Source organism: Pholcus phalangioides, unplaced genomic scaffold (genome assembly GCF_987345545.1).
Source record: "Pholcus phalangioides strain wild (caught in Gottingen) unplaced genomic scaffold, Ppha-v1.0 ptg000001l_1, whole genome shotgun sequence".
In the NCBI taxonomy this organism is placed as follows: Eukaryota; Metazoa; Arthropoda; class Arachnida; order Araneae; family Pholcidae; genus Pholcus; species Pholcus phalangioides.
Window position 1 is genome coordinate 10605394 of NW_028301594.1, and position 11129 is coordinate 10616522.

At 34.6% G+C, this 11129-nt stretch overlaps 1 protein-coding gene across 2 annotated transcripts in view; it reads left to right on the top strand.

Moving 5' to 3' along the window:
• LOC149089840 (uncharacterized) overlaps positions 1 to 11129 on the top strand; it is a 44429-nt gene extending 33300 nt beyond the window's left edge. For both annotated transcript variants that reach the window (XM_089250799.1, XM_089250877.1), the window contains 3 exons: positions 1937 to 2135; positions 4469 to 6525; positions 10439 to 11129. In XM_089250799.1, coding sequence (XP_089106925.1) covers positions 1937 to 2135; positions 4469 to 6525; positions 10439 to 10584 — 2402 coding nt within the window. In that variant the 3' untranslated portion in view covers positions 10585 to 11129. The remainder of the gene's footprint in view (positions 1 to 1936; positions 2136 to 4468; positions 6526 to 10438) is intronic.

Below are 11129 nucleotides of genomic sequence, written 5' to 3' on the forward strand. Positions count from 1 at the left end.
CACATTAGCAACTATTTTCCTATGATTGTATAAGAAAAACAATTCTTCCACTTCACATTTGAACACTAGAACAAAAAGAAAATTCCTGGTTTTATGTAGAAAGTTGCTAAGGAGACAAAGCCTTTCCTAAACTAAAATTTTAGGATGCTGTAGCGCAGATTTGATTTTATTGATTTGTATTATATTTGCCTACAGTACAGAAGGATGTTTGAAGGTGTCCCAAGTTTCATATCTGATTTGTTCTTGTCCAAATTTTTCCTTACTCGAGAAGGGCGGGGGTTACGACAGAAATGGCAGTGATATATAGCCACAGAACAAATCACTACCACAAGAAGTCTCCCATGGAAGGGTTGGTGCACCAAACCCTCGATAAGATGTGGAAAATAATGTCAAACGCTACTGTTCAGATTCTACAATAAACTGTAGGTCCCAATCTAATCAGCTCTTGTGTGCAAAAATAGCTGTAATATGACAAAAATGATCGAACTAAATTTTTATTTTTTAAAAGTTTTATTTCAAATAATTTCCTGCCTGAATTTGTGAATTTGAATGCACACAGAGTGAAATTAATTCTTAAATGTACTAGCTGAGACTGTGGTTTTATGCAATCATACTGGTTTTAAGGCTAACACTCAAATTTTTAAATAAATACTGCAGAACCCCTCATTTATCTGACACCCATTCATCTGAAATTATGTATCGATCAGTGCTGATTTCCTTTGTTTCATTTTTTTCCTTAACTGATCAGGAAGCACAGTTGCCAAAATTCAAAACTCCTTCTACTGATATAATGAGAAGACTTTTCAATTATAAACAGAAAAAAATATTTTGAGTGTTTCTTCAATAGCATTTTTGATTATAGCTACAAAAACATTGCTATTCATCAGAAATAATGATGCTTAAACAGAGCCTACAGAGCGGAAGATGGCCCAGTTATCTATATGTCATTTGAATGAAGGACACGTATACAGTAAAACCCCTCAGATGCGGTCACCCCTTCTTTATGGCCAAGTAATAATTTCCCTGCTTTTAATAAAAGTATGCTTTCATACCCCTGATTAACTATCACCCCTCTTATACAGAAGAATTTTTTTGTCCCACCGGTGTCCACAAAAGAGAGGTTTTATGTATTTGGTATTCCTAAAGTATATTTGATTATAATTAGTATGGATCACACAGGTTTTTTTTTTTTTTCAAATGGTGATCCACAGACTGTCAGGGGTCTGCAGGATGTGTTTCAGTACAAAGTTAGAATAACAATAATACAGTGTGACTGATATAGTCCTTGGTTCGATCAGTCTTTGACCAGGGGATCCTTTAGTAAGTGCCAATTGAGGAACACTGCTACATATGATGTAAGACATTTATGAATGTCTATAGCCATTATCTAGAAATTTTGATTTTCTGACTTGTGGTTATCCCGATTAGGTCAGATAATCAGGGTTTTGATATTTTTCAAGTTTTGCATAAATTTTGATGAAGCTTATTGAAGTTTAATTATGCTTGGGGCATATTCAAAACTCAATAAAGATTTGTTTTGAAAAATAGAAAAACACCATACACACATACTCGTGGATAAATACTGCATGTTCTTAATGGGTACACGATATCTCAGGTTTCACAGTAGATTCCAATAAATATGGCTTTATGTTCAGAGATCCCTCTCTTGATGTTACACATCAGAATGCTCATCTCGATAATCTCTATTGTAATCTGCAGAAATTTGACTATACCCATTGGGATACCCTCTGCATCATACATATAAAATTAACCACTATTACAGTCATTAAAAAAGTAGCTTCATGGCTTATTTGATGGGTTTGATCTGTTGATTTTGGCTCAGAAGGTTAAATTCAACATATTCGTACTGCTTTTGATACTATATTTAAAAAGAAGTAAAATCTGCATTTTCTTCCCCCACATTTTTCCCCCTCAGGCTTGAGAGAGAGTTTCAGGTTCAAGCACGATCAGAGTTGGTTCAAGAAGGGAGAGATGCCGATGATCAATTTCTTAAATCAAAATATTCCAGATGAGGATACAGTCAATGGAATTATGAAAACTCATAATCTTGTGGGCATGTTGCATTCGGCTATGAAAACACTTCATGGCTTGAAGCACAAACTAAACATTGTGAGGTAATGCATTGCTTTAAGTATTCTTATTGACAAAAAATATTTACATATGAATTTTTTTAATTGATAACTTCCAGAAAATAGTTGAAAATTTTTCTACAGTGCAGTAGACTTGATAATCTGGCTGTGCGTTGCTCTTGCCTGTCCAGTAATCTTGTGTTGTTAGGCTAGTTTTCTTCAAGCAAAACACATGCCACTGCATGTCTGTGCACAGAAGTTCATATTATTCAAATGGGCTTTCTCAAAATTAACTTCCAGTAATCCGGCAATTTTGATAATCTGCACACCCTGGTCTGATATGTGCCGGATTAGTGAGAGCCTTCTGTATATTCAAAATTATAAATCTAGCTGCCTGGACTATTTAATTTATTGAAATTTTAATTAATTTTTATATGGCTTACTCAGGATATGATATTAACCCTCTGATGCTGCTAACATATTCTTAACAAAAGCAGCAGAGCATATCGATTAGCCTGCTTGAACTAATGTGCTGTCAAGTTGCTCTTATGTATCAAAATATACCTTTGTTACTATGGGAAAAAAAAAGATATAAATGTTTCCCATCTGTATATATAGTACATTTGGGTCATATGGAATGTCACTTTTATTTTTTGATTATTCCAATTTGAAAAATGGTAGAAACGTGAAACCTGTATTTCTATAATATTTGGTTTCTTGTCTTTGCATTGAGAAGTTTATTGTATTTAAAAGTAAATATCATAACTAAAAAAAAGGGCATTTAAAAAATAATCATTTTTGTGGGGTAATATGGAATAGAGCAAGTTCAAAATGGTGAAAGCAAATTCTAATTGATCAAAAACAAGATTTAAAAAATTCGTTACAATGTAAAACAAAAATTTCATCATTTGTTTTTGTAGTTGGTGTCATAGTCTATTCACAAGAGCCACAAATGCAACCTTCCTATCTTGCCCTAAAGCAGTCCAGGTGGGCCTTCAGAGAAGGGGCAGCCACAATGATGGTGAAACTGAGCAACACTGAATTTGTAGCATCACAGAGGTGTTTTGAAGTTCCTCTTCTATCTTATGTGTACCCCTACCTTTCCTCTCTTCTATCTTACTAAACTTTCCATCTTGAAGAGTTATTCTCTATCCCAACTTAGATAATACTTACGGTATTTCATACTGCCTGATACGCTATCTGTTCCATCTAAATGAAGAGAATCGCTTCAATATACAACTTTTGTGATGTTCATTTTGCTTAGTTTCAAATTATTGGGCACATTCCCAGTAGTTATATAATAACTTTTAAACACTTGCCTAAGCAAATTTCTGGAAGTAGGAAAACAAATCTTCTATTGCAGCCACGATGATGGTGAAACTGAGCAACACTGAATTTGTAACATCACGGAGGTGTTTTGAAGTTGTTTATCGCTGTTCCACTTGGAGGCCATACATGAATGTAGAGAAAACCCTGGTATTCCATATTATCCGAATGTATATATATTTCTTTTTTTTTTCATTGGAAAGAAAAGCATCAATGCCAGCTTATACTTGTTATGCTGGTGAAACTAGAGTAGCCACTTTCTGCAATGAGCAAGTGTCTACCATATTTTCCTGTGTATTATTCGCGACACTAAAAAATGGTGAATTTTTTAGTTTGGTTGTAAATTATATACCACTACATGTTTTGTCTGTAGCTTTTTTCCTGAGAAGTTGCGATAAGTATTTTTCTAAATTAATTACAAAATAATTTTTTTAAGGTTTATAGATGGTGTAGCCTATATATATATATATAGATGTGAGTAAACAAAATGATATTTTTTCCACAGAAACATGACAAACATAACATAATTTATTTGTCCCCAGTCATTAAAATAAAATTATACAAGTTACAAACTTTACAATATTTAAAAGAAAATGTTATTTGAATAGACACAATAGAACAGTTATTAATAATATGGTGATGAAAGTTGGGACAGCGGTAGCTTAATGCAAGCACCTTTCATTCCATATGATTTCATTATTGGTGAATTAAATTTATTTATTACACGCAATGACATTTTTTCACAAGGTGTCTAAAGTTGCATCTGCAAATTATACGCAGGAGAATTCTTCATATCAACGATAACTTTTACTTTTAACAAAAATGTTTAGAGATGGAGTGTAATCCTGTGATTTTTTTCAAAATTGTGTTTATATAGTAATATTCAACTGATTTTTCATCAGGTTTTTTATGACAATCAAATGTTTCAAAATATGGATTTTGCCCTCTCACACACAAGTTATTTTTAGATTTTTTTCCCCAATTATATAATTTTATTTGTTATATTTTGCCTGATTCATGATGAATTAAGTATAGTGTATGCATTTTTTTAGTTCAGAAAACCACCCAGATTTGCTACTGTTCCAGAATTCCAGCACTGAATCTGCAGATGAAACAGATTTGGAAGAAAGAGACCTTGACATACAGGAGAAAGATCAGATGGAACCACCTATAGCGAGCATGTCGTCACACGATGAAGGGCTTGATGTTGATGAAAGCAAATTATCTTCGCAAGGTTTAGTACCATTTGGAGGTGACCATTCATATTATTCACCTGAAGTTAACTTGCTTGATCTTGATGCCATGCCTCTGATAATCGACGATACTTTTAGAAGCGATGAGAGTAATGATGCTGAAGATATGCAACGCATATCAACAGAAAATATATCTAACAAAAAAGAGTCGCAAGACTCTGCCATATTCACAAAAGAGCACATATTGGAAGATGTGACAACATTGAATAGCAAGGAGGTCAATTTGTTTGAAAACTTAGATCTGCAAGAAAGTGTGAAGTCATCAGTTTCTGGTTGCTCTGCTGAATCACCTGAAGTAAGAACACGTGAAAAAGAAGCGAACATGATTCGGGACAGCAATGTGAGGGAAAATCACAATGAGCCTGCAAAGGTTGAGCCAAGTAATGACCATAGTATTCAAAAGTTCAATGATCCACAGCAAGATATGACATCAGTGGAATCTTATCCTTCTCTTACAAAAGAGGTGTCACAGTGTATTGAGGAAGAGAAAACAACCTGTGAAAGGTTAATTGATGCAGTGTTTTCGTCTGGTGAACAGCAGATACAAAATATCACTGAAAACTCTGAAAAAAATTCTGTATATTCACAAAATAACGATGATAAAAGTATTTTTTTCAGTTCAAAAGATTCACCCCCTCATGAAGAGTTAACAAAAAGTTATGAAGGTCTCACAGAGAAAGAAGTTTTGCCCTCTGCAAAACAAACTCTTGATTATTTAGATAGTGAAAACGCTTCTTCCACACTATTGAAGAAAGACTCCAAAAATATCCAGCAATCAGAGATAGAATTGTTGGCGTCATCATCTATCAGTAATAATGCTGATTCAGTTAGTAAATGTGTTTCTGAGACAGTTCCCAATTCATATTGCGACCTGAGTGAAGAACCTCTTAGAACAGCTTCAGATTTAAACAAGCAGAATGAAATTATGAATCCCAATGATGCCAGCTCTCCAACATTGTGTTCAGAAAATTCAGTAACGGATGTAGATAGTGTCATTAGCCCAGAGTCCCGCAATATTTTAGAAAGCTCAAAGGATATTGAAAAAATCCTATGTCTCCAAGACAGTACTGAAATGCCCAATGCCCAAGATGGAAAAATTCCAGAACCTGTTGTTGATTCCACAGACATGACTCTAAAAATTGGCATGAAGAGCCAGATTGATATTGATTCATGTAACAAAGTTTTAGAGTCTTCCCAGCAATCTCTCTTGACAAATAATCAGCCTTTCGGATCGTTGCAGACCCCAGAATGTTCTGACAGCAAATCCAAAAAATATAAAGATGATATTGTTGAACCAATGGAAGTGGACTCTGAAACTAATAAAATGCAGGCTGCCTCAAGTCATGCAGATCCTCAAGTGACTGATGGCAATCCAGAAATAAAGCTTTCAGCTAACAATACTACGTCCAAAGCTTATAATACAGATCTGAGTTTCAGCGCGGAGAATAGCATGTCACGTAATGATACAGGTGTTTCGGGAAGTTGTAGCTCTGCCAAAGACGATAAATTGGAGTTCTCATTTTTGAGAAGTGCATTATCTCTCGATGGGAAGATGAACAAGGAAGAAGATAGTTTTCAGGCTCGAGTACCTTTGAATATTCCTCCTTGTGACAAAGAAGTTGATGACGATGAAGAGGAGGCCTTTCCCATGCATTTTTTGAACGCGTTGGTTGGTGAAGGAGGCAGCAGCATGCTGGATCAACCATCAACGTCTTTGAGAAGAACACTTTCATCCAATGACATCTTTAACGAGTTCTCATTGAATGCGAGATGTAAGAGAAATGTAATGGACCAGATCAAAGCCAGTCTTTCTGACATGGGACCCCATTTCGACAAGATTGAAGAAATCATTGAAGGTATGTAATGACCACCATAATTTTCTACATATGATCAGCGGATACTAATTTCATTAATGTTGAGAAAAATAAGGATACATTGGATGATCCGCCGCAGCATATTGTTCCACATGTGCATATTTTATTCAGTAATAATCAGGGCATTTTATAAGAAATTCAAATTGATAGGCCACTTTGAATAATGGTCATCCAACGGTGTGGCAGAAGTCATAATCATTGACAGAAAAGCAATAGGTCAAAGTCCATGAGAGTGAACATTTTCTCTCTTTACTGGTGGGCCAAAACATGCTAACAAAAAGCTTGTCAATAATCCCAAAAACACAATATACGAAAAACTTTGACATATGCCGTGGAAATCAGTGCTGCTACAGAACAATCTCGGGAATAATTTTCATTTTAAAAAAAGCTCTTCTTACTAGAAATGTGTCCTGCATAGCACACGTTTCTATTCAAAATGTTCTGTGGTAAAAACCTTTTGAACATTTTGAATCAGCCGAGAGTTTGTTGCAGAAAAAAGCAAAACATTCTGTTGTGGGGCCAATAATGAAATCTTGAGAAATAGAAATTGTTGTTGGTAGTGTTTTTTTTTTGGATAAAAAAGAAATATTGATTTTTCTACCCTTATCTGTTTTCCATCTAAACCGCTGTTGTGGTGTAGTGGTCATAGTGATGGACTCGCATCACGGGGACCTGGGGTTTGATCCCCACCGTCACCGCAGTGGTGGTCGGCTGATGTTGGTTTTCTGTGGTTCCCAACTTTGAGGTGCAAATGTGAGCCAATCTCACTATTAAAATTCTCACCACAGAGAGCAACAGGCCTACAAACAGTACAAATATTCAATACTTCACTTCTGAAATATAGATGGCAACACTGAAAAATCAGACACAACACTACATACGCACTCAGACTGTGAGGTACACTCACTTAGACTTCCAGCACAATGCACTAGGTAGTGAATTGCCCATAGATGGCGATAGAACTGAGTTGTGCTCGGTTTGAAAGAAATAGAGTACTCAATCTAACACTTAAATACAGTGAAAATTGGATATAACGATACTCTGCAGACTAAGAAAAAAATATTGTTGTAGAGAGATTATAGTTATACAAAGAGGTGGCAGTTATCATCATGCACTGCCAAATTCATGCAGTTGTTGGCATCTCTTCTGAATTGCTGTTAGTACCATTATGAAATGAATTATTTTAATCAAATACACATCCAGTATTTTTTGCAGCAAAAAATTCTAATTGTGTGATTAGTTTATGAGTAAAACTCAGTTAGGCGTTTCACCCAGTGAAGTAGTTTTTTTCACAACATTTTTGTGTACTAGACAAAAGTTAATTAATTAGTTCAGTAACACTTTTGGAGAGTAGATAGTGCAAAATACTGTGGTTATTAAAAAAACCTTGAACGAACAAAAGACTGTTGAGGAATTTAAAAATATATATTGAAGGTGATTTTGAGTGAAATATAAAAAATATCCGTGAAGTGTTTTCAAAATACCCTAAAAAAGTATCGTTATTGAGAGATTTATTGCAGTAAAGGATATTATTGCGGATTTATTGCAATAGAGGATACATAACATGAAAATTCAAGCATTTCCATCTTTACTTCAGAAATTGTAAGGCAGATGGCAGCATGAACATGAAACAGTTGCAACTCAACAACATATAAATATGTTAGTGTTTTTATACACTCAGAACGCACATTCCAGCATGCGCCGATTCATTAGAAATTCCGTAGAGCAGTGGTTTTCAACCGGGGTTCCGCAGAGCCCTTAGGGCTCCTTGTACACTCTCCAGGGCTCCGCGGCTGCTCGAGGAAAATAAAAACACAGTAAAATTTAAAAAAATAATTTAAAATATTTTTAAATAGTAAAAATAAATCAGTAACTTTTAAAGAATAATTACAAAATTTACCTACGGGGCTCCACGAGTTAAAAAAGGTTGAGAACCACTGCCGTAGAGGAATATCTATGAGGTGCATGTACGGTTAAGTAGTAGTAGTAATAAAGAATATTGTTGTATCGAGAGAACTTTACCATTACACTATGAGCAATTCTAGAAGGGTCTAGAAGATATCATCGTAAAGGGATTTAATGTTATATTGAGTATTGTTGTAGCAAGTTTTCAATGTAATTCTTCTTTTTACAAATTAATCTTTCAATATATTTTAAATAAGGGGTCATTCAAGTATTACGTCAGCAGCAATGGGGGATTCCGATTTTTTGACTTTTGATGGGGGAGGGGGGGTTGGATGATGCTTATGTCATCGACCACCCTTTATAATAATATCAAATGTTCTTAATGGCATCTTACTCGGTGTGCCGAAAATGAGACAAACCTTTTGCTACTTAGTTGACATTAGTTTGACATGTTGCTGTGAGCATGTGTGAGTGTGTGCAACATCATCTATAATTGGTAGTGACATCACTGGTTATCATGGTTGAATTCTTTTGGGTCGAATGGATGCTGTTTTGAAAGCTAGCAGGGGGCTTAGACCTTTTTCATTCTTGATAGGAAGTGAGAAAGTTTCAGATTTTATTCCTTTCCCTACTCCTTTTTTCAGTATCTCGCCTGTGAAATGTTGTAGGATGATCTATCACCCATCTTTGAAGAGCTTATGTATTGCTCAAAATAGTATACTTGTTAAGCAAACCAAATGTCAGATCTCTTAATTAGGGCTTGACAAATCCCAGTCACCATGGCGATTAAAAATTTGGATTGATATCTAAAATTTTCAATATGTAGGCATACTAAACTGGAGTCAGGGAAACAAAAAAAATTTTGGAATTTGCATCAGCATATTATCTGTTAGCATTGAAGGGGTTTGCTTTGTCCTGGGAAAGATGGAAAAAATACAGTCGAACCCTGATTTAATGAATTGTAAGAACAAACCAACAATTTAAATCGGGGCCGAATTGATCAAGAGCATAAACACACTAATAACAGTCAATTTTTAAAAGTACTTACTTTCGGGTTGCTGTTAAAACTTATTTCTGTCAAAAATTGGAAAAAATATATAAACTTAAGAATGAAATCAGAATGCATGAAAAGATAGCTTGGAAGAAGTTTGTTTGGTATGTCCAACATTTTCATCTTGTTCCGTCGAAATACTCATTTTCCAGGTAATAAAAAACTGTTTCTTCATATGACTTGCCATTCTTTGCTTGTCAAGACAGAACACAAACTTGAAGTAACTTCTTCACTCACTATAAGTAATTCTTTACTGAAATCTAAACATGCCGACAACACAATGTTTTATGGTATAGATATGCACCAATTAACCACTGAAACCTTCCTATGGACAATCTAAATGGCTTTATCGACTCCTTCACTCAAAAAGAAACAAGGTCTTAGCTGTTCTCCCTTTTTTTTTTGTTGGTCTCTAGAGAAGAGCTGAAGAGTGAATTCTGAGAATCAAATCTTTGGATTGTTTGGTTTTGATTAGGATATTTCGAATAGCCTATAATTCGTTATATCAAGGATTTTTATTTGCTAAAAGAGGGTCTGAGCTTTGTTTTCATCAGAAATTTCAGAGGAAAAAATTAGTTAAATCAAGGAATTGATTAAATCAGAGTTCATTATGTCAGGGTCGAACTGTTATTATTTTTGTATATGTTTTGCTCTAAAAAAAAAAAAAATGTTTTTCCCCTAAAGAAAGTTTTTCTAGCGGTGATAATTTTTTTTTGATTTGATTTGTGAATCCCTGCTCTTGATGCTTGATTCCGATAGTGATGTCAGCCCACAAACTTAAAGAAACAGCCCTGTTTTATACACATTGACTTTTATATTTTAAAATACATCCATTCATCATCATAACATGTTTTGTTGATTATAATTCTCACTCCATTAATTTTCGTGTTTCTTGTATGTGTGAATTAATTGTATTCTCCCTGGTTTTCTTACATGTAGGTCTAGAAAAGGAAGAATTGGGCAGACGTGGCTACCTTAATGCTGGATCGAGTAAGGATGCGATCGACGCTTTGCATCACAGGACTCTTAAAGGATTAAAGAAAGATTTAGAGTTGGTGCTCACTTTGGCTTCATTAAGTTCGTAAATGCTTTTATAAACAAGATTTTTGAGGGATGTTTTTGATGTGTATGCGTTGTTCATGATATATTGAATATGACTATACATATAAATAATGTAGCCTATACATATACGTTAGGCCAATGTCCTAAATCTGGCCAGTTTGCAAATTTTTTGGCCATAAGTAATCTGGCTTTTTTGTATATTCCAGACCTTGGTCAATATGTAAAGGGGTTGCTGTTTTTTTACTTGCCGGATTTCTGACATTGGCCATGACATGTACATAATATCTATTGTGTTATATATTTGTCTCGCGTGCCATGTTATTTCTATGTTGATAGCTCAAAGCTTTAATTGTAATAAACTGTAACATGTAAGTTTATAACTTGGTTGGCAGAGAGTGTGAATATATGTTTGACATCTACCGATACTGTTATCATTAACATGATTGTATTTCTTGTATGTAAAAGACCTGTTTGTTTCTGTAAATACAACTTGTTGAAAGCTCTAAAAATGCTAGTTCGATTTTGTACATAATTTTTCTTTTGTAAATTAAAGTGTAAAAAACATTTG